This window comes from Pseudorca crassidens, chromosome 7 (assembly GCF_039906515.1).
Source record: "Pseudorca crassidens isolate mPseCra1 chromosome 7, mPseCra1.hap1, whole genome shotgun sequence".
Classification (NCBI taxonomy): Eukaryota; Metazoa; Chordata; class Mammalia; order Artiodactyla; family Delphinidae; genus Pseudorca; species Pseudorca crassidens.
This window is the reverse complement of record NC_090302.1, coordinates 11039596-11066900: the sequence shown is the minus strand read 5'-3', so window position 1 is coordinate 11066900 and position 27305 is coordinate 11039596. Positions and strand designations below refer to the sequence as shown.

General features: G+C 41.1%; 1 protein-coding gene across 1 annotated transcript in view; it reads right to left on the bottom strand.

Moving 5' to 3' along the window:
- The window catches only part of PSMB7 (proteasome 20S subunit beta 7), a 58500-nt gene extending 31635 nt beyond the window's left edge, over positions 1–26865 (bottom strand). The window contains exons 1-5 of the mRNA XM_067743351.1: positions 26707–26865; positions 26183–26276; positions 25092–25189; positions 23486–23626; positions 17817–17932 (exon numbers count right to left, since the gene is read on the bottom strand). Of these exons, the coding sequence (XP_067599452.1) occupies positions 17817–17932; positions 23486–23626; positions 25092–25189; positions 26183–26276; positions 26707–26822 (565 nt within the window). The 5' untranslated portion in view covers positions 26823–26865. The remainder of the gene's footprint in view (positions 1–17816; positions 17933–23485; positions 23627–25091; positions 25190–26182; positions 26277–26706) is intronic.
- Positions 26866–27305: the final 440 nt, after the last annotated feature.

Here is a 27305-nt window from a genome sequence, read left to right as displayed (position 1 = left end):
ACAGCACCGGATACATCGCATCTAAAGCAGGGGGAAGCTATGAGCGTAGACGGCATTACGGGCAATGACTATTCATTTAAGCTTTGGGAGCAAAAGGCAACCCCATTTTCCCCCTCTCACAATTTTTTCTCCACCAAAAAAAAAAAAAAAAGGAACCTAAAGAGATATTAAAAGCCCTTTAGAAAGGAAAGAGAAATTAAACAGATATAAAACTAGTGTACCCAAATAAAACTAGATATATATACACAAATTCACCAAAATCAAACCTTGCAATTTCATAGTTTATGTGTCCTGGAAAATCTGGAAATAGAGTCAAAGTTCACCAATGTTTTGTGACTCACATTTACTCTGAGTTTCAGGGATCAAGGGGGGAAAGTAACCTGTTTTAAGGCATTGGTGAGAACCAGTCTCAGACTTCGTAGTAAAAAACGAGCTGGTTTTGTATGGAAAACAGAGGACAACTGTCACGAAGAAACAAGAAAATTGCAAATAAGGAAACCTCAGGAAAAAAAATACTTCTTTTCCAACCTGGTCCAAGAATGTCTCTGCAAAGAGCCCAAGGGTAAACGCACCAGAGGCCAGAAATACACATTAGAAAAGGACAGGGGAAGGACGGCTATTTACCTAAGAGCTAACAATTTTGTGGAAAACTGTAATCAATTACTGTAAAAGGGGAAACACAACTTACCTTAAAGACATCTTTCCCTAAAGACTACTAGCCTGTATTTTCTCCTGGGCCATCCTTTCTTTCGCAGTTTCACAAGAAATTAATTTTACTCTAATTTTTCCCAGGCACATATATTTCCTTCTACTTAGCTTCACCTAATACTTTAAGAAATGAAAACTATTTCCCTCCTAATATAATAATTCTTCCTTTATCAAAAGCTTTTTTTCATGAGAAACACCACCACAGAAAAAATTTCCATAAGTGGAAGTACATGCTAAATCTAAATTCTTAGAACAAAAAGTGTCTATCAATGTAGTGATGCTTCTCATCACAGTGATTTTTTTTTTTTTTAGAGTGGAAGGTGTAGGAGAGGTAAACATAGAAAGGACACAGGGATCCCTATTACACTGTATTTCTGCTTCCCCATTTACATCACACCCCCCCCAAAACACACACACCAACTTACACACACACACACATACATGCAGGTGTACACATGCACGTGCACAGAGTTGAGATGTTTTCAGGAAAACAGGAGCTTGCTAAACTGCCTGATTCTGCTTCCCCTGAGATCAAAGATAAGTGGACTCCAAATAAACTTGAAAAGAAGGGGAAATTCAACATTAAAAACAATTTCTAAATCACTTGCAAATTAGCTCCTGCTCCTAGCATTTTTAGGAAAGGAGGACTTTGGCGCCCCCTTTTCAGAAGTACACAGAAGTGCTAGGAAATGGAGTGCAATTGACTTTGTCAACAGGTTTCTAGGAAACTCTGAATGTGTGTCTGCTGCTTAGAAAAGAGAAGACAGAATTTCAAATATGACTGCAAACGCCCAAAATGGCAAGAGAACAACATGCAAATCCTCACATAATTTCAAGGCAATGCAACCGGGGGAAGGAACAAGGAGTTTGCCATTAAAAAGAAAAAAGATGGTAAACTCAATGAGACAGGTCTTTTTAAATAATTTCAATTCAAGTTTCCCAGATTTTATTTCAATGCCACTTAAAACTATATATAATAAATCATCAAATTCCATAGTAATAGAGCAGCCAGTTGACTCACAAAATGTTTAAATATTATATCCCATTTTCCCCATAAACCATAATAATAATAATGTCCATAGATATTCCATGATTTCAGCATCAACCTATTAACCTGGCACTCTCATACCCAAAACCAAGGCAAAAATCCTCTGAAGGATTTACCCTGATTTTTTATTCCAAAAACAAGGCCACCTTAGACAATCAGTCAGAACGGCCTGGTTTCCCATTAAGGAATAAACAAACAGAAAAGCCAGGGGACAGTGTACCGGGTATAGGGGGCTCTGCTTTAGACAGTGGGCGTGTCAGGTGAAGGAAATGGATGTCAGAGGGAATATGCTTTCCACAAATGCAGGACGAGCTTTAAGAGCAAGGAGTACGAGACCTACCCTCAATTTCTCTTATAGGAGAGAGGAGGAAGCCAAGAGGGAAGAACAAGAGCATTCTGTTTGGGCACCCACCGTGGGCCACACATCATATGTTGTCATTTGGTCATCCTCACAGCAACCCAATGAAGTGATAGCGCTTCTTGTCTAGGATTACAGGACTAACAAGCACAGGGGAGGATTCCTGTCTCAGGTGTGACCCTATGTCACTCTCTCAAACATAAAGTTCTACAGGCCACAATATAGTTCAGAGCAGACACACATGACCTTCCATGACCAGGTCTCTGGCTCGCTCAGCCCCTCCTCCTCCCCAATGTACACACACACTTGACACTCTATCAACACTAAACTGACAAGAATTTCCTAAATGCCCAGACCATTTCAAGCCTATCCCACCTTGGCACGTGCTATTCCCTCTGCCCCCTTGACAGTCCACAGAACTCCGAGGCACCCATCCAACCCCAACTGCGAGATGACTTCCTCCTAGAAGGCTTCCTTGACCACCACACCCCCATGAGAGTTTATCACTCTCATCTCTGCCAACTGTCCATCCCTTCAGAGCTGCATCCGCCATACCTAGCAGTCTCTGGCACACAGTGAGCACTAAATAGAATTTGCTACATTAGGCTGGGCTGATTTGAGTACAACGGTTCAAATGGAGGAGCTGGGGAAACGGAGCTGGCCCTGAAGGAGTGACAGCAATAAATGCCTTGATAAAGTGTAAAAGAACATTTATTACCTAATTTATCATACCGGGATGAATATAAGACAAACTCAAATGTAAAGCAAGTCAATTTTCAAAAGAAAAGAAGCCTTTAAACCCACAAAACCATGTCCTATTATACATCCTAGTCTGGTCTGAACTCTATGATATCACAGGAATGAAACGCCCTCCTTGGATTTCTGCATTTTTCTACCAAAGCTCTGTCTCATCAGTAGTTTCCAGGTAGCTGCTCCTTAGCAACCTCCACCAAGTCTGCCTTTTTCAGCCCACCCACAGTTACTAGAAGCCAGCTTCCAGAACAAAGCTCTTCAAAACAGCAATACGAGGTACAATCCAGTGACCAGCATTTAGAGAGAGGGTGTGCACGACACTGTGACGGCTACCTAGTTACCCACTGACTTGCCTCTGCACCCACCGTCCTTCCCCAAGCTCACCCACGCCATCCACACACACCCATCTGCTCAACCACCAACTCCCAAACCGCCCAGCACGCAGGCTGTGGGGAGAGACAGGGATGGGGGGAAGGGTACACAACTCAGCCCTCTTTCATCCACGAGGGACAGAAACTGCTCTGCACCCCCTGATCCACTGCAGCCACCTGGGTGGGCACCGCCTTACCCTGGCTGTCCAGGTTTGATGCTTATTAAAAGAATTCAACAGACGCCCCTGTGAGTCCCAGAAAGCACGGTCCTGCTCCCCATCTCTGACTGCCAGGGCCTGACTCACCCTCAGACCTTCAAGATGACTCCATGGGGCACCCACACTGCAGACCTCCAGGAGAAGAGGGCTCAGGCATAAACGCCACAAGGGTCACATCTCCAACCATGCTTTTCTTTTTTTCTTTTTTTTTTATATGTTGGGGGTAGGCGTTTGTTAGTTTATTTATTTTTGCTGTGTTGGGTCTTCGTTTCTGTGCGAGGGCTTTCTGTAGTTGTGGCAAGCGGGGGCCACTCTTCATTGGGGTGCGTGGGCCTCTCACTATTGCGGCCTCTCGTTGCAGAGCACAGGTTCCAGACGCACAGGCTCAGTAGTTGTGACCAGCCATGCTTTTAAAATGAAGTATCTGTCTTATTAATAATAAGCGACTGGCTTAAAAAAAAAAAAAAGACTAACACCTGTAAACAATGTAAAATATAAGCCCTGAAACTCAGAGAAATATGTGCAACACACAGGGCATTAATAAGTAAAAAGAGCTCACAGATAAATAACATCAATACACCAACAGAGAAAAGGACACAAAATTAAAAAGAATAGCAAATTTTTAATAGCAAAAATTAAAAAGAATAATACCCAGTGCTGATAAAGATGTAGTAAAAAGGGCAATCTAACATTCTTGTAGAAGCACAAACGGATAGAACTTTTCTAACACACAATTTAGAAACATCAATCAGAAAGCATAAAGCTATATACACACCCACCAAACCTGCAATTCTGCTAGAAACATATTCTAAAGAAATAAATGGATAAGTACCCAAATGACATTATGATCGCTGTTTAGATTAGAAAAAAGCAAAAGTAACAACAGCAACAATAACAAAAACTGGAGGTAAATGTAAAGGTCCAACACCAACAATCAGGAGATAGGGAAAATTAAAAAATACTATATACATGGTGATTAAATATAATATTTTTTGGCAATGTCCATGATACAATATTTACTGAGGGAAAAAGATGTTCCGAAGCAAAATTAACAGATATGTTTATATAATACATATTATACACATCTGCAAGAAAATTTTTAAAAATTATGCTTATTTCTGGGTGGTGCTACATTCTTTTGTTTACTTGTGTTTTCTTATTTTTTTTCAAAGACAATGCATTACTTACAATTTTTTAAGATATACACTTGGAGAAAATAAGAATTCAACTTTGTTAAGGGATTAAAAAAAAAAAAAGCCAAAAGACCAAGACCTTGCCAGCTGTCACAGTCTTGCTGTGTAACAGCAGCAGCAGGCAGCTTAGTCCTGAAATCTGTACACAGGGGCCTGAAGGTCAACCCACGCATGCGTCAACAGTCCCAAGGAACAACAGCAGTCAATCATCACAAATAAACACACCATGTCTCTCTACCACAGTCCTTAGGAGGGCTTCCTTAGAACAGGCACCAAAATTTTTTAAAAAGAGATAAAATCATCTTAACAATGAAGTCCTTTGAGCATATCAGCACCACGCCAGATCTCACTTATCCAGAAGTATATACTATGTGGCAAACAAATTACTAAACAGACCACAACAGACACAGTCCACGTGGTGTTTTATGAAATTTCAAAGCACAGTCACACGAGTTTTGTCTGCTCCTCAGACATGGCAGGTAAATGCAGTCCCATTTCACAGGAGGGAAGACTGAATTTTGGAGATAAGGAACTTGCCCAGATCACACAGCTAGTGATTAGCAAATCTGGGAATGTGAGCCCCAATCATCCTAAATTTAAAGTGTCCAACACTGCTTCTGTTCCATGTGCTGCCTCTTAAATTACAGAGCCAAATGCTTGAAATTAAGATTAGCAAGTAAACATGGAAGCAGCTCTATTTTCTTAACTCTCCACCCTCAAAAGCATGCTTTCTAACTTACTTTTTGCTCAGATTACAGCAGAATGATTTCCACACATCTGGATACAGTTAATTTGTGTTGTTTTGCTTGGAAATTCAAATGAAACTGGGATTTCAGTTAAATGTTTTAAATGATTAAACAGATGCCATTCACTATTTAGCAATGCTGTTCAAGTATCTAAGCATTTATTTTTAAATAGCCCCATTCAAAAAAAATAAAATAAAACAGTGAAATTAGTCTCCATTTTCTAAACCCTCTGAGAGTGTTTCTGATTTTAGTTTATCAGCATTAGTATTAGTAGTTCAATTTGAATCCTAACTTTTTCTGAGAGAACAATCCAACTCAGGACAAAATTTGAAATGTATCAAGAAAATTTTACTAAGATATTGCTTTTACTTGCTCTATATATTTAAAAAATACCTCCATTAATATGGCTTAAGGAGAGTGGGAATTTTTTTAAAACATGAAACGTGTTATTTTTATACATGTCAGCGTTCACTCAAGTATGAAATCAAACTTGGCAATTCTAGAACCTATTTTATCAGACATGCTGAAGAAACTATAAAAGACAAATAATTTTCTAAAACATGCTGCTCTAAGTCAAGCTCTAGGAAGGATCTGAAAGCCAGCAGGTAGAAATCTGCTTTTTCTAATAAGGTCTAGGCTCACAAATTCTCACACTGGGGAAGGGAAAATATTTACCCTTAGGACCTTATCGGTCCCAGACCCTAACTCATTTATTGTTATTTCCTCAGGTAAATTCCGCAGGTATTTCCTCATTTTACAGACACGGAAACTGAGGCTCAGCTGATTTAAAGGCAATAAGAGGAGCCAAGATTCAAATCTAGGTCTTGTGGCTCTTTAGCCCATGCACCTTTCAGAAGGGCAACTCTCCACTCATTCTTTCAAACCAACCATCCCAGGTGCCCACTGAGCGGCAGGCTCTGGAACACGGATGCAAAAGATGTGGCACAGCTGAGCTTCCTGCCTGTTTTCCCACAGCACACCACTGAGGCCCTCCCAGCCCTGCACGACTGCCAAGCTGCTCCAGGCGGCACCACCACAGCAAGCACAAGGTGAATGGTGCCCCAGAAACTACAGGACAGCAGCCCTACTGCCCTGGCTGCCTCCCTGCACAAAGGGGAAGATGACAGAATGCGTCTTCCTCATAGGTCGGCTGAGACCTGAATGAGATGGCACAAGTAAAACAGAATGCCTGGCAGATAGTAAAAGCTCAATAAAAGTCAGCTGTTACAAATACTCTAACACAAGGTCCCCGTCCTCCAGGGGCTCTTTTATACAATCATTCTCAACAAGTCTCAGGTCTTTAACAGAAATGGAGGTCTTTAAAATTTCTTCTCTCAAAGTCATGAAGTTCTGAGAGGCAGCAGGAAATGGATTTCTAACTGCTTTTCCCCCAAATCAGTTCAACCAGATCTTTTCAGGAAAAGAGCTGCTCCTTCTGCTAAGAAGTGGTCCATTTTAAGCACCCAAGGACCTGTTTGCCACCGTGGCCTGCCAACGTGTAAGATGTATGCAGCGATAAAAGAGTAACACCAAGAACTTTCTCATCCATCAGTGTCAGCTCTCCCTGACAGAGTGCTTACTCACACTTGCTCATTGTTAGTCAACTGGCCACTCATCCTGGACAAAATTTGGTGCTCTCCACGGACCCATGGATGGGGATCATTTTTCAGTCTGTTTCTGTCTACAAGGTCTGGTCTCCTGGTGTTGGTGCCTGCTCTGGAGGCCAATACTGCCAATGTGTGAAGAGCTGATTCATGAAAATAAAAGAATGTTGGTGTCGGGGGACCACATTCAGCCACTAGAGAGCAGTGGAACTCCTCTTAGAGCTTGGGAAAACTCAGACACTGACTTGAAATGGTTTAAATGTATGCATGCATTTCATTGTAAGTCTTGGCCAAAAGCTTCCAGGAGAGGCAGGCCAAGCAATCAGACAATCTTGCATGGGTTGCTGAAATCCAGATTTGCCCTTTGTCAGCATAAGCAGTTTAATTTGATGTTTTCACTCCTGAGTAAGCACTGAGTATTACATTTAAACCCCTCGTGAGGGGAAAGAATGCTTCCTTTTCATCAGCAAATGTACCTCAATGTCATTTTATCCCCAATGAAAATATACATATATGTATATTCCATTTAATATGCTAAGAAATAGATTTTAAAGCATCCAACAACATTTCATTCAGAAACTAATTTCTCAAAAAATGCAGTTCCTTTTCTAAATGTAATGTAGTCAAAAAGGAGTTAAATTTTGCTCTACGTAAATAATGTAAAACACCACTCGAAGAGAACAGGGATTTTTCTTATAATTGCAGCTGCAATGTCTCATTGACCTGACAGGTTATAAACACTTATTCTTAAGAAAAGACTAACATTTGGGGCATTCAGGCCTAAAAAGTGAAAGGCTGTGTTTTATTAATGTATTTAAATGAAATGCCACAAGGTATGAGGACAGAAAACTGTTCTTCTTCAAACAGAGGAGTCATCACCTAACCCTATGTGTAAAGGATAAGATGGAGGATGAAAATTACCTTGAAATTACCTCTCCTAATCATCAGGCTCCCACAATCATCAGGCCCCACCAGGAAACTAGCTCTCACTCAGCACTGCAGAGCGCGGGGCACACACTTCTCTCCCGCTGCAGGAGTTCGAGGCAGTTAGAGCTGACAGGTCTTTCAAAGGCTCCCTTTACTCTGGCCCACATTTCAAAATATCTTCCCAAACTGCAAGTTAATTCCTTTGCGGGCCTTTTCCAAGTTTTCCTGTCCCTTAGAACCCTCTAGGACAAAGGACTACAGAGTTTAATAATTTATAAAAACACACTTAGTCTTAATTGTAAGTAAAGGTTTATCTGTCCATAGAGCCTTGTGCAAACAATAATAAATCCTATTTACCGGAAAAATGTGCAAAACACTGTTACATATATTTTTTCACTTTATTCCTCTGTGGACTAGATGGCATTATCTCCACTTTATAGATGCAAAAAAACAAAACAAAAAAAACTAAGGTCAGAGAGGTAAAGGAAACTAACCAAAAACACACAGCTAGTAATGGCAGATCTGGTTGCCAACAAATCCCTAGTTACATGACCTCCACGTGAAAAGTCTTCTGATGTATAAAATGACTTTCCACTTGGTCTGTCCAACAAGAAAGTAAAAGATCATCAAGCACTAGGTTACGAGAATGTAAAGGCACTTTTTGTAGTAGGGCCAATTCTGAAACAAAAGCAGGTAAAGATGAACTAATTAACCCCACTCTCTCTGAAATGGGGTTTAAAAAGCAAAGGACTTAAAACTGTGCGCATTGCATTTAAGTTCTGAAATGTACTCCTAGCAAGGGCTTTTATTTGGTTATAGACTAAGGACTGAACTCAAATCACAAAAGGCTTCATGGTGAAATGTCAGAGCAGAAAAAACAGGAGGAAGAGCACCCTAACATTAATTCAATATCTCACTATTTTACCTACGAGACATTTAATATTTTCTACACAGAATCAAGAACAAAGTCTACTCTAATTATAACAGATAAAGAACCAGCAAGGACTGGTTCTATTACATTCCCTGAAACAACATGATGACTTGCAGAAGTAAATATTTTCTCATCTCCTAACATAATGGCACCATCTATTGGCTTAGTACCACCATTGCAACAACCAGAATCAAGATGCATAACCCAACTTTCATGGGCTTTTGGTTCCCAGCTGCTTAATTCCTGGCATTCCATAGTGGTACAAATTTTAAGATATAATATCCATGCATCGCACATTTTAAATCTTCTGAAATTCATCTTATATATATTAATCAAAGCAGGAAAAACTGCCAGAAAAATCTCAGTACACAGAACTGCACACAGAATGTGTTAGCACTAAAATTATCAGAACACCATGCATCAAACATCAATGATGTTCTACACACAAAGATTTTTACATGTGGTTATCTCACCTAATCCTCACACATTACCCATGGAACAGATCCTCTAACCCCCATTTTCCTGAAGGAGAAATCAACACTCACAGTCAAACAACTAATAAATGTTGGACTTAGATCTGAACCCAGTATGACTACAAAGCCCAGCTCTTTTCACTATCCCACCCTACTTCAGAAAATTAAAAACAACTCCAGAGCAACATATGCAGGGGAAAAGCACATAGTGCTTTACAGAGCGTGTTCACACACATGACATGGCAGCATCCCAATAACCCAGTGACCTTCAAGTCAAAATAAAATCAGCTTCTTTTTAGAAATGAGGGGTTTGAGGTTCAGAGAGGTTAGGTGATGACTAGCTCTGGTCAATCAGGGCTGTGACTGAAGCCAGGGCTTCCATCCCTTTCTCTAGCATTCTAGGTAATACCTCAGCTGGTTACAGAAAAGCCGGCTCTGGATGGTCACTGGCTGTACAGACAAAGCTCCCACCAGGATGGGGTTCCCGCCACCGCATAGTCCTTGACCCACAGAGATCAGGGGACAAGACTCACTCCAGTCCTGATGGAGACCCATGCTTACAGAATGCCTGCACAGTCACCTGGCCCACACTAGTCAGGAAAAAGAATTTCCAGCAACACTAGAGCTACAAGGTCATGTGCCCTCTGAGAAGGCTTTACGTGGGCCTATAAACTAAATACAGTGCTGCTGAGTTCACATCTGACTTCAGCATTGAAAATGAATGTGGAAGAAATACTTGCCATCTTATAGTGCACTGATTTGATACAGCGCAGGACAATCTTTCAAATCGAGTCATGTGGAGATAACAAAATGTCTGCACAAAGGTTGCACTTTAGTGTAAAAATATGGAGAAATGGCAGGTCTGAATTCCCTACTGATGTTCCTAAGTTCCAACTTAATTCTAAGACTCTTCTTTGCCCACAAGGTGAGACATCTGGTATGTTTACTACTCTGTCCCGAATCTTTTTAATTGCTAGGGGGCTCTGTAAACTGGGACTTGAGGTACATTCCAGTAATTAGGAAATTGTATAACCAGTTTATCTAGAGATAGAATTTTACCTGGACGGCCCTGGCAGTGACCCAAAGTCTTCCCTAATGGTGCATATCAATGTTTATTCCTTAAGTTAGTATTCCTAAATTGTCCAAGGGCCTCATTTCCAGGAATGTCGTGCTTTAAATTTCATTCATATTAATTCTCTATGTGAATAAGTGGGCAAAATAAAAATTTTATATATGTTGCCAATGCAGCTACAAGGAACACTGCCAAACTAACAGCAAAAGATGGTCCCCAAGCTTCTCCTGACAGTACTTCAGTTTGCTTAATAAAGAAAAGCTGGCAAGTTAAAAGAATAAGCTAATTAATCTGAGAATTAAAAGAACCCGTATTTTGTCTATAAAAAAAACTATAACCCTTTTCCCTTTCTTACTAAAGGAAAGTCAAAAATCTTGCCTGGTTTTCCACAATCACACTAATCAACCACCTGCAGTCTCTTACAAATTATTTTCTTAAAAAATAAATAATTAAATGAAACCTAAGGGGTCCTTTCTTCTTTTCTGAGAATGGACCAAAACACATTTCGTCTGGACCACATGCCACACACTACTCACAGCAATAACAAAGCCAAGGGGGAAAAGTCACAGACACCAGGGCTCTCATGCCAGATCATTCACCTCCAGGCTGTGTGACCCCAGCATACCTCTCTGAGCCTCAATTTCCTCACCCTCAAGACAAGGATGACAGTACCCACTTCACAGCGGTACAAAGACTAAATCAGTCAAGTGTCTCACAACAGTTGCTGGTGCTGCAGCTGGCAAGCTGCTGGACGAACACTGCTATCATGGCCACACATGACATGATATGATATGGCCAACACCCCGTTCACAAAAAAGGTTTTAGGGAGGGCCACACCACGAGGAGTTTGATACCCTCTTCTCTTAAGCAAACCCTTGGGAAAGCAAGCCCTCAGCGAGGAGGCTCCTGGACCCTGTGCTCAAGGAGCTGTGCCAGCATGTTAGAGATGCGCAAGACAAGACAGGTGTCTTCTATTCGATATAAATTAAGAGTAGCCTTCAGGCGCCTGGCTAGTCGCCAATACAGGCCCATGGGTAGACAAAATGTAGACACCCTTGTCTTACAGGTAATTTGTACCTTCCAGCTCTTACTGTCAAATCACTCACGAAAAAGAAAAGATTCATTACAAAGTTGTATTTTTATTACTTATAATAAAAAACTCCTACTTTCACTAAAACATGAGAATTTACATGAAATATTCATTTTCTCACTTACACCACACTTACGGAAAGCCTCAATCCCACAGGGAATGTTAACGTTCTGTGGGCACATTTCAGTTAGGAGGGCCTTCTATTTTATCTGTAGCTGGAGGTTTGGTTTGTAGCTCACCCAAAATAAGTCGCATGAATTAAAACAAAACCACCAAATTTTGGCACTTCTGGGGTTCTCTCAATATCCAGCTCCCCATCCCCTCAAAAAAAAAAAGGGAAGAAAGAAAAACCACCACTACCTCCACGGAAGCCAGAACTCCATCAGGAGGAAAGGCAGCGCAGCACACCTCGCACAGCAGGGAGAGGCATCAAGCCCTGCTCAAAAGTGAACAACGGCCAAAAGAAACTAAAAGAATGGCAAAGACAAAACCTGGACAGCACAAAAACTGTATTTTAGTTCACATTCTCCGATAAAAGGCGCCTCTTCACAACGGACTTGGATCAGAAAGAAATGAAATATAAAATTCATAGTCTTCGGATGGTAGAATTGTGTAAAATTTCTTTAAATTTCCTTTGATACTATAAAGTTGTTTCAGTAAATACTGTTTTTAATACGCAGGAAAGAAAATCCACACAAAGAACAGTCGAAAATATGCCAAACAAATAAATGCCCCTTGGGAATTTGTATAAATATTTTTAGTATTCAGGAGCAAAACTTAATAGCTTAATGAAAGAACATCTGTAAGATGATAAAATCAAAGCAGCTGTGATGAGCTCAGGCTTGCTTGCGCTGAAAGACAAATCCCAGCTTTGCTGCTTACAGGCAGGGCAGCAATGGGCAGGTTAGTAAATCTAAGTTTCAGGTTTCTCATCAATAAGCAGGTAATGATAGCATCCCTTGCACAGAATTTTAACTGAAAATAATGCGATGGCACCAGCAGACACTGGCACAGAGACACTTCCAAATATGCTTTAAATTTAAAATAATACTAAGCTTTAAAAAAAAAAAGGGCTTCCCTGGTGGCGCAGTGGTTGAGAGGCCGCCTGCCAATGCAGGGGACGCGGGTTCGTGCCCGGTCCGGGAAGATCCCACATGCCGCGGAGCGGCTGGGCCTGTGAGCCATGGCCGCTGAGCCTGCGCGTCCGGAGCCTGTGCTCCGCAACGGGAGAGGCCACGGCAGTGAGAGGCCCACATACAGCAAAAAAAAAAAAAAAAAAAAAAAAAGACCTATCACATATGCAGTGCTTTGTGCTGTTCCCTTACAGCTCAACTGGAGCCACACAAATGGAACACAATCTAAACCAACTCTACTCCAGGGGTACTGTAAACTGTTCACAAACAATAAACAGCAGTTAAGGTTTCTAACACTAGGTTTTACACATGCTTTGGCACAAGCAAGTCAGAGAATCAGAAAATTAATTCACCATCAAATATTCACTGAGTCACACAGGACTCCGTGAGACTCTGGCAGTGAGACAGATTCTACTGACAGAGATCTCAGATTCTTGTAGGGGCAGGAAGGACAAGAGCTGGGGAAAGTAGAGTCTGGACACGGCTGAAATCCTGGAATCAAGCTGCACACCAAATTACAGAGAGGGACTTGCTAACAGCCTGGGGCAGTCACGAGGGAACGGCCTCTGGGCTAGGCCTTGGATGAGGAGCAGGAGCGCTCCGGGCAGAAACGCATTTCTGAAAGAAGGCAGCACAGCAGCAGCGGGGTGGGAAAGGCAGTTCAGAGCGGGGCAAGGGGCCTATTGCCACAAACACCTAAGGTACATGTGGAGGAGGAAGAAGAAAAAGGGTCTAAAGCCAGACTGGAAGGAAGATGACCCCGGTGGAGGAGTTACTGCAACACTGTGGTCAAGAGCCAGGAAGGAACTGGCACTGAGGAAGACAGGAGAGGATGGTCAGAGACCCGGCATGTGGCCTAATGGCTGGCTGGTTTCTGAGTGCTCTCTGTGACGACCGTGACCATCCCTGTGCCACTGGACCCATGCACACATAAACATTTCTGGCCAGGTGTAATCTCTGTCTCTGCCTCTAGACTTCCCACATGCCAATCCTCCTTCCGACAGCTGTCAGGCTGCTCTAACAAGCGAATCTTATCCTATCATCCCCTGGCTTGAAAAGAGTTGATGGGAACCTCCAGGACAAAATCAAACAACTTAGCCTGTACCGTCCGGACTCTCTCCGGCCTAGCTTTCCAGCCTTGCCTCTGCCCCACCCTCCTAAACGTCAGTACATCTTCATCCCTCTACCTCTTCCGCTGTGCCCCCAGCATGGAACACTCCCCCCACCCACTGCACTTGCCTCACCCATCCAGCAAACTCTGGCCTTTCAGTTCTTTGACCATACTGGTCCCTTGTGCACTGCAGGGCCTGAAAAGTCTTTCCCTTGGGGGTAGGGAGTAGGGTGGCAAATTCCTGGCTAATTCCTACTTATCATACAGGTCTCAGCTTAAGTGTTTCTTTTCCCCATCTTTCACCTACCAGACTGGCAAGAATATCCAAAGTAGGAGAGTTTATGAGAGAAAGGCATTCTCATATTCTCTTCGTGGAATACAAACTAGTACAATCTTTTTGGAGGGCAATTTGGCAACAGCTCTCAAAAGGTAAAATGCACTGTATGACCAGCCATCTGTCACTTTTGGGGGCCGCCCAGTAGCTATACTTCCTTTCTATGTCTGGGGAACCCCCCCACCTTATAAACAGATGACTGAGCCTCACCAATCATCACCAACCAAGCATCCACCCTTCCCTATAAGGAACTCTCGGACAGTGAATGAGATGGCAGGAAGCCTCAGTTCCAGATGAGGCAGCCAGGGCAGCAGAGTGAGCAGCGAGCCAGGGCCTGCGCCAGCTGGGCCAGCAGTGTGATCTGCAGCATTCTGCCTTCGCCTGCAATGGCCCATTCTGCAGCATTATTTCTGAAACTGTTCTTGGCCCCAAACCCAGTTCTTGCCCTCCTAGCTATTCTGTGAGCCACCTACGATCCTTTAAAAAATAAAAATTCCTCCTTTCCTAAATCATCCAGTGATTCTAATGATTACAACAGAGAATTCTGAGCAATACATGCACACACCCTAATCCAGAACTCCACTACTAGGAATTTGTCAGATGTACTTACACAAGTACACCAAGACATATGCTTATCAATAGGAGAATGGGTCACTAAATCATGGTAGAGACATGTAATACAATTCTATGAAGGTGTTGTTGTAGATTTGATATAGATCTACAAGCACTGATACAAAAACTTATTCAAAACAAGTTAATAGTAATGGAACAGCATCTACAGCATGACCTCAGCTGTGTATTTTTAATAGGGATTGACAGATAGATGACAGATGATAGAGATATATATAGATGGATCATAAAACATTTTTTGAGAAAAAAACACAATAAACCCTTAACAGTGGTTACTTTGGGGAAATATGAAAGAGACTTATTTTTCATGTAATATTTTTCCCCACTTGAATGTTTTGTCATGTTCATAAATTACTTTCATTAGAAAATGTTTTCATGTCACTTGCCCAGTAAGGACTTCCCAAACACCCATTATCCACATGCTCCTTCCTGTATTCTCTCTTATTACTGTTTTTTTCCTCCAGGGCACTTAGCACAGTGCATTCTTTTAGATTAACGTGTATTTACTTAATTCCTATCTCCCGCAGAGACTATAAGCTCTGAGGATAGGTGCTGTGTTGACCACTATATTCCCAGTGCCTAGCACACAGCAGATGCTAAATAAATATCTGATAAATGAATGAAAGTAACTTATCCTTCTTTTAAGATTCAGCTCAAGTGAAGTGAAGCTTTCCGTGAAATCTTCCAGTTTAGACCCTTTCTCCCTTGGGCCTCCAATGGCCTTTGTACCTACTGCCCTTGTCAGTTTATACAGCTATCTCCCCCATTACACTGGGAATATGTTGAGGGTAAGGATCCAGACATTCAACCTCTCTCTGTGGAGCCTGCTACAGTGCTTTTACACAGAAGGCACTCAAGAAATAGTTGATAAATGAACAGATGAACAAACAAACTAAACCTCAAAGTAACAACTTACTTGTGTATCTAAAATCAGGTGTTACTGATGTCTTGCTCTTCTTAATCTTCTTAATCTCTTATGAAAGCAAAACCAGACTGTGGAGAGTGATGATTTCTGAGCAGAAGTATGCCATAAAATCAAAGCTGTGGAGCCATCACCCTGGACTCACATTGGACTTGGAGGGAAGCAAGATCACTGTCAGCCAGGACAGAGCACAAAGTGGAGTTGCAGGAATGAAATGAGCAGACACAAATCTGCTTTACTCACTTTCAACCACTTTTCCTAAATTCAGGATTATGCTCGTAAGACAAATTACTATAGTTCAAAAGCAACAGAAACCAATTCAATTTTTCCATCTTAAAAATGAAAAGGCTTTGTATCAATATTAAATTTCCTGACTTTGATGACTTTATCAAGGTGATGTAAGAGAACATCCTAAAGGATTTTGAGATAGAGGGTTATGGTGTCTGCTATTTACTCTCGAATGGTTCCATACACCAAAAAATAACAATAATGTATGAGAGAGTGAGCAAAAATGTGGTAAAATGTTAACAATTGACAAACACGAGTAAAGGGTATATATGACTATTCATTGTACATTTTTGTTACTTTCCTGCAAGTGTGAAATTTTTTTTAAATAAAAAAAAGAAGAAATGAAACTACTTAATAGAAAAGGCTATTCCACCTTTACTACCATTTAAAGGCATCAAATGGAGGGAAATAAAAACACTACTTTGATGGAAATAACAAATAAAATGGAACAGAGCAATTCTAAAATTACTGGAAGTATCTTCATTTAAAAATAATTATTCCATACGGTATCTGGGGACAAATCATTCTTCTCACAAACATGGAACATCTGTTGCATACAAATCTTATAAGCGGCTTGTGCATTACATGGAATGGAATAGCAAAGTCTCAAGCTAGCAATTTCCAAACTATTCAAGGCAGCCATTATTCCTGGCTCTGCAGAGCCAAGATACCAAGACAAAAAATGCAAAAGGTAAACAACAGCTGGAAAAACGCCAGCTACAAATGACCTGTTCAAGTTACTGGACATATGCAATTTCTTTCTTTTTTTTTTAAAGATTTATTTTTGATATGGACCATTTTTAAAGTCTTTATTCAATCTGTTACAACATTGTTTCTGTTTTTTGTTTTTTGGCCGTGAGGCATGTGGGATCTTAGCTCCCTGACCAGGGATAGAACCCGCACCCGCTGCATTGGAAGGTGAAGTCTTGACCACTGGACCACCAGGGAAGTCCCTGGACATATGCAACTTCACTTAGAAATTTAGCATGAAAGTTAAATTCAAAAATCCCAACTCTTCTAAATATAATTTTATCACTTTTGTAGTCATTTAAAAAAAAGTACTCTTATCTAGCATTTAGAGCTAAAATACAAATGTACAAGGCTGATCTAACAGGCGTAGCTACTATTTATAGGCCAGGCACTGGACCAGATGCTTTATACACATTATTTCTAATCATTATAAATAACCTGGTATGCATGGTAGGTATTACTGATACCATTTCACAAGTAAGGAAATCAAGGTTCAGAGAGGAATTACATGCCCAGGATCCCTCAGAGATTAAGTGGCAAAGAGGAACTCTGGTCACTCTAGCTTAAAAAGAAATCTCTGCGTGGGCCTATTCCCCCAGTGAGGCCTCCACTCTAGCCTTCCCTCTGCCCAGGAGGCCCATCCACTCAGACCTCACCTTCTTCATGAACCTACTTTAACCTTCTCAAGTCCCCTTGCACTGCATTAACATTCTTTAACTTTTTGTTTTGAGATAATTGTAAATTCACATGCAGATGTTAGAAATAATACATCACATTTTTGTACACTCTTGACTCAGTTTCCCCCAAAGGTAATATCTTGCATAACTGAAGTATAATATCACCTGCATTGTTTTTTTCTCTACGATTTATCTCTTTCTAACATATAAATATATTTATAATTGTTGCTGTTATTGTCTGTCCACCCCCACTAAAATATAAACTCCCTGCAGGCAAGAATCTGTATCTAAATTTTGTTCACTGCTATATCCCAAGCACATAAAACAGGGCCTAATCCCTAGGAGGAACTCAGTAATACTTGTAGAAGGAATCAAAGCACTGTACTGCACTGCCTCCTCTATCAGGAAATAAACCAACTTTAAGAGACCACCTTAGTAAATAAGACGATTCTGAAACATCAGGGAAACATTACACTCACCCATGGTGACATAAGGCAACTTATCAGTTGATCCATGAGGATAGATGCTGTAGAGGTGAGGTCCAGTAACATCTACTCCCCCCAAAACTAGGGCTGCACCAATGTAACCTTGATACCTGGTGATAAGAGTATGCATAAGAAAAAACAAAAATGAGTCTACATTGCATCACTATAACTTAACTGAAAGTTGTATTTGAAGTCAGGCAATAAAAAGCTTTTCTTACACTACTACTGCTTCATTAAATAATTACTGTTTTGAAGGGAAAAAAATAGGGAATGGAGCGAACATACTTGAACATCTACTATCAGCCAATAAAAACTGTAAATTGTGTGAGGCATTCCATGTGCCTTACATAATCTTAGTCTCACAACCCCCTTCAAAAGAAGACACTATAATTCTCATGGTAGAGAAGAGAAAACCAACCCAAAGACATTTTTAAGCCTCAGAGCCAAGCCTGGCTTACTCCAAAGATCATCAGCACCCCTCCCATCATACCTCTCTGTGTTTAGCAGATAAGTTCCCTTCCAAGTCAACAGTGAGTTGTTGCTCAACTAAAGCTGTTCAAATTATCAACCTCACCATAGCCTCATAGGAAAATAGCTAATGTCAAAACACCTTTCCCCTTGGGCTTCCCTGGAGGCGCAGTGGTTGAGAGTCAGCCTGCCGATGCAGGGGACGCGGGTTCCTGCCCCGGCCCGGGAGGATCCCACATGCCGGCTGGGCTGGGCCCCTGAGCCATGGCCGCTGAGCCTGCGCGTCCGGAGCCTGTGCTCCGCAACGGGAGAGGCCACAACAGTGAGAGGTCCGCGTACCGCAAAAAAAAAAAAAAAAACCTTTCCCTTGAATAAATCCACAAAATTATGACAGATATGAGCTCATACTGAGTAAAAGAAAGAAGTATTTCATCATGCAGGGAAGTGAATGAAGTAACTCCATGACAGCCTATATAAAACCCATTGCTCCTGCCCACAGTTTAAAACTGTATCTCTCAGGAACATGGGCAAGAATACATTTTCCGCCTCACCCCCACCTCTGTTTAATTCTGCACGTATTTGTTCCTTTGGACCCTCTACTTAGTTGGTTTTCCGCTTCTACAGATTGCTTTCCTTGTATCTGGTTCAATTTTTTACCATTAGAACTGCTATGCTAGATAAACATGCTGGATTTAAAGTTCTCCACTGTGAGCCTTTAAATCTCTGGGAAGAAAAATGAAACCAACACATGCTGAATTTGCCTAATGATACAATCATTAAAACTGATATAAATAACACAAGAACCAATCAAAGTCATAATTTTAGACTGTCTGAGACATAGCTACCCATCAGAAAGCGCTCTAGGTCGAGTCCAGTATTTCCTGTGTCCCTTGATTACCAATTTATTATTTCAAATCTTCCATTTATAAGTGAAAAAATAAAGAGCAGGAAAGGATTTTAAAAGCAGCCTCAAGAGGGAACAGAGGCCCAGAAAAGGGAAGAAACTGGTCCTAAGCCACATGAGCTGGCAGAAGGGTCAAGACTAGATCCCAGCGCTCTGGGATGAGAAGCCAGAATCACCAGATCCACCACTCCCCCCGCAGCCCAGTGCTTGATCCACTATATCAACTGCCTGCCAAACACGCTGCTTAGTTAAAGTCAATTAATAACCAGCTAGTTCCCTTCCAAGCTAAAACATAATCTGTTCGATAACTTTAGAAGAGTCTAAGATATTTTGGCAAGTCAATGAAATACTTAAAAATGGATCCAGAAATTCTGTTTCCAGGAATCTAATTCTATTGATATAAAAGGACAAATACGCAGAAATGAATGCATAAGAATGTTTTTTGTGGTAACTGCTTATGATGCTAAAAAAGTGGAAACAGTCAGAATTAGCTAAACTAATACAGCTATACAATGGAACACTACACAATCGTTAAAAACCATGCTGCATTTTTCATGCACTACCGATGGTAATCTTTCTCAAGGACAATTTTGGCAATATATATTAAAATGTTAAATGTGCCTACCTTTGACCCAGCAATTCTACTTCTAGGAATTTATTTTAGAATATAGCTTAAAGAATTAATAACACAAGTACCTAAAGATTCTATATTCCAAAGGATCGGCAGAATACCTTACAATACCTTAAACACTTTAAAGTAAGCAATATTGTTAATCTTCAAAAATTGGTTAATAAAATAGATTACTGTGGTCCAACAAAAATTAGGATACCGATCTATGGTTCTTAAACTTTTGGGGGCACAGACCCCACGGAAAAAATGATTAAAATTGTGGAACGCTCGCCCATAGCAAGTGTACACACAAAAATTTTTCACTATTTCAGGAGTTACAGATCTCCAGAAGTCCTCCATGGGCTCAAGGTAAAATCTCTGGATGCCGAGCTCGTCTACTGATGGGAACAATATTCACAATATACTGTTATGTGAACAGGGTCACTTACAAAACAACACATATAGCAGGATTCCATTTTTGCAAATACATACATGAGTATACATGCCTAGTATAAAAGGTCTAAGAAAACAGATCTCAAAGATTCACAGTGTATGTGCTTAAGTGGCAGAGTGTCAGCTGAAATCTACTTGCTTCTTTTCACATTTCCATAGTGTCTGAATTTTTTACAATGATCATACATTACTTTTATAATAATTTATAAAAAGGTTTTCTTTTTGAAATACCCCAACATGGAAACTACTGAAGAGGCACTGGTAGGTGAAAAGATTAGGTTACATTATGGGATAGAAAGCACAACTATGATCCCATTTTTATAGAACAAAATATGTATTATTTAACATAGGAAAAACCTTGAAGAGTGTACCATAATCTGTTAGCACCGACTGCTTATAGGTGGTAGAAATTCAGATAATTTCTATAATTTTTTATCTATATCTTCTAGCTTTTTTACTGTGAACATGCACTTATAATACGGGAGGAAGGGATGATCAAGTGAATGAACGAACGAATAAATAAATTTAAAAGTCTAGGAGTATATACAACCAGCCAAAATGTGATTCTCGCCTATTTTTTCTTTGGGCTTTACAGTATTTTCAGAATTTTCTACAATGAATATATAGTACTTTTGTAAGGAAAAAAAAATTACAATATAATAAAATAAAATTTTAAAGCCTCTACATATTCAAATAGTTTCCAGAATACAGAACAGTATATACAGAATAGTATATACAGAACAGTATATCAAAGCTTTCTGCTAGACTCAACAAGAAGCCTCTATGTTCAGAAGGAACAAGTATGACAGGTATCTTCTACATATCTTCTACATATAGCCACCACAGAAGTTAAATAAAAGTACTGCTTAAGGAAGGAAAAAGACGTCCACTTCTGTTTATCAAACCCTCTTTTCTCACTTATTCACATACAAGGAAATAGATTATTCAGGGGGAAGAAAACAGCAAGAGTACACCTTGTATTCTTTTTTCAGCCTCTGAATGAGGATCTAACTATGTATCAGGCCCTGTACTAGGCATTGCATAAGCCTTGTTTCTTTATTCATTTCCTCCCCAAAAGTTAGAGAGACAGAACTATTATCCCCATTTTATTGAGGAAGAAACTGAGGATAAGAAGGGTGAGGTGAACAGCCTAAAGTTACACAAATGTGAGCATTGTAGACAGGATCTGAGGCAAAGTTCTAAAGTCAAATCCTATGATTTTTCTCTTATACTAGTGACCCACTTTACGTAACTCAACAAAAATGTCAAAAGACATAAAGAACCATAATTATCCTGGTTTAAATTTTTGTGTTCTTCTCAAAACTTTGATAAAATTTAACTTTTACAAAGTATGTTAAACTAAAGATAATAAAACACTGAAAAAAGAGAATTTAGAATTCCTGAAACATTCTAAAGAGATTAACAGAAACATCTGCTAGATTTAGCTAAATGCTAAATGACACTGCAAGCAATCTTGAAATGATATTTACTGCAATTTTACAAATTTAAAAATTGTTTTAAATGTAATGCACCACACAAACCACCAGAGGGAGCTTTACATTCAAAATCACAAATGTCTTCAGTTATCTTGACAACAGATGTGCTTTAACAAGTTCTCACACTGCACTGGAAGAATTTATTTGATAGGTGATAATTCTCCAGGATTAGGATGATGATTATGTACATAAATAAATGGAAATCACTGACATAAAGGCTCAGTACAGCCAGAGTAGGAATTGGGTAGATATGGACCAGGCTTCCTGCCCATATGACTCATAAACCCTGGTATCCTCTGCTGTAAAATGGGAACTATTCTATCGGCCTTGCTGCGTAGCTATATTAAACCTCATATCCACTTCCTGAGAGCCCAGGGGCCATGCTACACTTGTAGACGAAGACCTGCAAGTTCACAGGAAGGCAAGGGCCAGGCAGGAAACAGAGAAGTGAGCCATGCAAGGTCTGACAGGCCAGAACACATGCTCCCACTTCCAAAGGCAACAACGGCCACTCAGTCCCACATCACCGCCCGCTTTATGAGCTTTTATCAGAAGCTGGAAATCCATATTTTAAATTCAAAGCTCCCAATTTATAATTATTTGCCACTATTTTTTTTAAAACACTATGTGACCCAAATGAAATTTCTTTACAAGCTGAATACGGCCTGTGAGCTGCCGGCTTACAACCTTTGCCTTCTGTTCCTGCTCCCCTTTAACTCTCACAGGCCTGGATGCAGCTGCTACGACTTGGGACAGAGAAAAAGAAAATGTCTTGTGCAGGTTGCTTAATGAATGATGAGGACCAGAATATAGGCCTCTGACCAACTTTTTAAAAAATTTTAAAAAGGTATCATGATACACATTCTATAAAGAAGGAAAGAGGAGAGAATTTATTAAAGCTAAGGTAGGTCACAAAAGGAGAAGCCAGGATTCCAACCCAAGACTAAATGTCCAGGCTATTTCCACTATACTACACTGCTTCTCTTCTCTTTATGAGGAGCAAATGAGAAAATGGACTTAAAATTTGAAAACTGTCTAGACCTATACAAACACAAAGTGATGATGTGATCGTTAAGGACTAAAGAGAAACAAAACTACTAAGAGGAACTCTGTGGGAGTCAGCAGGGAGTGAACGTCAGGTCAGGCAAATGAATGCATCTCTTTAAGCCTCAGTTTGTTCACTTACAAATTAGACATGTTAATAGCCCGTAACTCAGAGTTAAAGGGATAAAGTGAGATCATGCATAAAGCACTTAGCACAGGGCCTGGCACAAACAAATAAATGTTGGTTAATAGTAACGCTATCCTACCCACTTACAGCCAACTACAAATAATCACTTTTCATTTCACTGTTATCTTGCCCCTAAAAAAGGGAGAAAAAACAATCATTTGTGTTTGTGTGTGTTCACAAGAAGAACTCAAAGGTTCCTTCCAGCTCTTTCTTACTATGAACAAAAAAGGTTTTTTTATCCAGCAATACCCTAAGCCTCAGGAAATGACTCAATTGGTCACATGTGATTCATTCATGAAAAAAAAAAAAAACCCAGACCCTGTAAATTCAAATACATTATCAAAAGCCTTATGAAATTAAAGTGTCTTTTTAGTAACAACTGATTTCTGGAATAAAATGTGTATTTCTTAATGCCTTTCCTCGAGCTTCCAGGCTTCCCTTGGCTGAAAATCTAAGACATGAGAAAAAAATACTACAGAAATCCCCATCCTGGAACCTTACCTGAAAAGCATCTGCTTCAGCATCCGATTGGCCGTCACGACTCTGGGAAGGCGGCCAGTGGAAAGAGAGTGGAGCTCCAAGTTGGAAGAAATGAGCTGGGTTGTCATGTCTGTGTCCGCAGCTGTCCCAGCACCACAACAACTAAAAAATACAATTAGAAACGTAGCTGAAATTCAATTACCAAAGGGCTCAATTAGAAGTGGAGCTTCTTGGAAAACTTCCACAAAGTTCAGGGACATAGATGTTTTTGAGTATACCTGCACTGTAACTGCTCTAACCAAGCTTAAATAGACATAAAATTAAGAATGCACATCTAATTATATACAAATATATTTTCTGTAGCCCATTGGAATATTTCAAATCATTAGTTTCTATGTTCTGAACAGAGTGTGCATTTTACTGATCCTAGAAAATATCCAAGTTGTACAAAAGAGCAAGGAATGTCAAAAGCCTTGCAATTTACATTTACCAAGTATTTAGTACTAGATACCAAATATCTAGTACTAAGCTCCAAAGTGCTGAGAATAAAGAAAATATGACACAGTAATAGCACTTGATTTCAAACTTGAGTGGAGGAGACACATAATACAATATAGTAGCATAGGTAGAAAATGCTGTAGGAAATTGGAGAAGAGAGCAGTTAACTCTGATCTTTGAGAAGAGGTTTCATGTGAGCTGGATTTGGAAGGACAGAATAAAAACACTATACAGAGAAGAAGAAAGGGCATTTCTAAGCAGAGGGGCTAGCAAAAGCAAGGGTAAAACAGCTTGGACATGTGGAGAACAGGGACATGAGGGAAATAGGGACAGCGCAGGTATAACTGGAACATAGAGTGATAGCAGCTAAATAGGATGAAAAGGTAAGCTTTCTGTGAAATTGTACAAGACCTTGAATATCATGCTAGAGTTTCGATTTTATCCTGAAAGCAGTGTGGAAATGTGAAAAATCTCTTGAAAAGTTTTTAAACAGGAAAGGGACATAACAGATCCATGTTTTACAAAACCCAACATGACAGAAGAGTGAACAATACAAATAAAGAAAAGGCCAAAGGCAGAGAGACCATTTAAATGACAACTGCAATAATCCAGCTGAGAAAAAAGAATCCGCGCTAAGGCCTTAGTAGAGGGAAGGAGAGAAGGGAGTGGATTCAAAAGGCACACAGAAGGCAGAACTGGGTACCAAATGAACTGAAGACTAAAGCAAAAAGAGGACTTGAGGGACTGCCCTGGTGGTCCAGCAGTTAAGACTCTGTGCTCCCAGTGCAGGGGGCCCGGGTTTGATCCCTGGTCAGGAAACTAGATCCCGCATGCCGAAACTAAGAGCCGGCATGCCGCAACTAAAAGATCCCGCACACTGCAGCTAAAGATCCCACACGCGTCAGGGTGCCACAACTAAGACCCAGCACAGCCAAATAAATAAATAAATAAATATTTTTTAAAATAAAAAAGAGGACTTGGGGATGGCTAGCTCAGATGGATGGAAATGCCATTTAAGGGAGACAGAAAGAAAATACAGGCTGAACAACAGGTTTTAGAGAGAAAGAGTAAATTCAATTTTACCCCTGACATGTTTAAAAATGAGTCATTCAAACTAATCAATACTTACTAAATGTTAGGAGATATGAAGTGTATTTTTGAACAGTTCTTGTCAGCAACAACCATTCCTTCAGTTGCCCTCGTATCTGCTCCAAGAACTATGCCATCCTATTTTTAAGAAATATATACTTTAAAACAACTTCACATATACAAACCACAGTTCTCTACTCTAGTTTAGGAAAAACAATGTTGACCATCCCCTGCTCCCCCAACCACCCCACCACGCGCTGAAATATTGTGCTATACTTTCGGCATTCAACGAAAAGCTATTAATAAACATTATTGGTTGAACCCTCAGTAGGCAGTAGGAACTATCATTCCTGTTCTCAATGAGGCTCAGAGATTCAGTGAATTCCTTACAAATCACAGAGCCAATATCAGAAAAGTCTGGATTAAGATGCAGAAATCTTTCCATTAAAATAGCCATGCCTGGGCTTCCCTGGTAGCGCAGTGGTTGAGAGTCCACCTGCCGATGCAGGGGACACAGGTTCGTGCCCCGGTCTGGGAAGATCCCACATGCCGCGGAGCGGCTGGGCCCATGAGCCACGGCCGCTGGGCCTGCGCGTCCAGAGCCTGTGCTCCGCAATGGGAGAGGCCACAACAGTGAGAGGCCCGCGTACCGGAAAAAAAAAATAGCCACGCCTGTCAATTTCTTTTTAAAAGATGTCACTTTTTACCATTAACAACAATAACCAGTTATCTCTTTTGACCCTTACAACAATTTAGGTCAGGAGTTATTATGTCCACCTGATGGATTAGAAAGTGAGGCTGTGAGAAGGAAAATGACCTGCCCAAAGTTAGAGGCCGCAAAAAAGCTAAATGGTTAAACATTTTTGTTTTCTCCCATTACATCATCCTGCTTCCTAAAGTAGTAACTTAAGACAGAAAACTGGCTTCCTGTCGAAAACTGCAGAGTGAGCAAAGTATATAAACTGCCGATAAGTGCACAAAACTGACATAGTCTCTCCTAAAGGAGCTTTTCCTGATATAGTACTCTGTAAGATGTGCCCTTCCTCACACAGCCCAGAGAAGTAAAAGAGGCCAAGGGGCCTGGTTCCTGAAATTAGTTGACACTGCTGCTCTCAGCCTGTCCCGGCTTACCTTATAAACCACTCCTGCGATAGTCGTCCCAGTTTTCCGGGCCATTGGAAGCTTGGATCCTTTCTTTGCAAAATCGGCTTCCAAGATGGCATTTCTGAGAGCAAATGAGAGAATAAAGGGTTGAAGGGCAGGACCACATTGCGCCGCACTGGCACGAAGAGTTTCTAATAGGGAACTCGGGAGAAGCAAAAACTACTAGCATTTGCTTTCAAGCCCATCTGTTTCACTGGCTCCTCCCAACAGCAGGACTACTGTCCCGCTCTTCTGCGAAGGGAGCGTCTGAGAGGGTCCGCACCACCACCGGAGATAGAGGGTGTCCCGGTGCGCTGGGGAAGTGGAAGAGCCGACCCGGCCTCAGAAGAAACACGCTCAGGTCCTAATTCCCCTGAGTCACAGGTGCCGCGGGCCGCGGGCCCCGCGCTCCACCATTCGTTCGGACTTCCCGGCTCAGACCGCAACCCAACTCCGACCCCGGCACCGCATTCCCACTCCCGCCCTGAACCCTGCCCGGGACATGGCCACACCTGCGGCAGTTTTCGAAAGAGAAACCTCCAACCGGTGGCTCATACACTGACACAGCCGCCATCTTTCCCGAAAAAGTACTTCCGGGCCGGGGGCGGGAGCAAACGAAAATAGCCATGCACTTCCGGCGCCGCCGGCAACCTAGGGCTGAAGGGGCGGAGGAAACTCCGCGCTAGGGTGATGGATCTTAGGGGCTCCTAGAGGAGCCTGGAGATGTTTGGAGTATAGCACCCCAAGTGGCGCGGAGGAGAAACTGACACCCGGAGAAGTCGTGGGGAAAGGACTTACCCAAGGTGGGCACACCGGAGACTAGGCCTCCTGCCCACCAGACCAGAGCGGTTTCTACTGCTAATTCGACTACATGGAGCTTCAGAGACAGAGACACTGAAGTTCCAGGCACAGCTCCACCACCTCCTTGCAATGAGCAAGTCCTCTCAACTGCCTGAATTTGTTTCCTCTGCTGTCAAATGGGGATAATAGCTGCCTCAAAAGGCTGCTGTGAAATGAACAAGAAGCCTGTAAAAAAAGCTGTTCACCATCATTAGTCGTTAGAGACATGCAAATCAAAACCACAGTGCAATACCATTGCACACCCACTAAA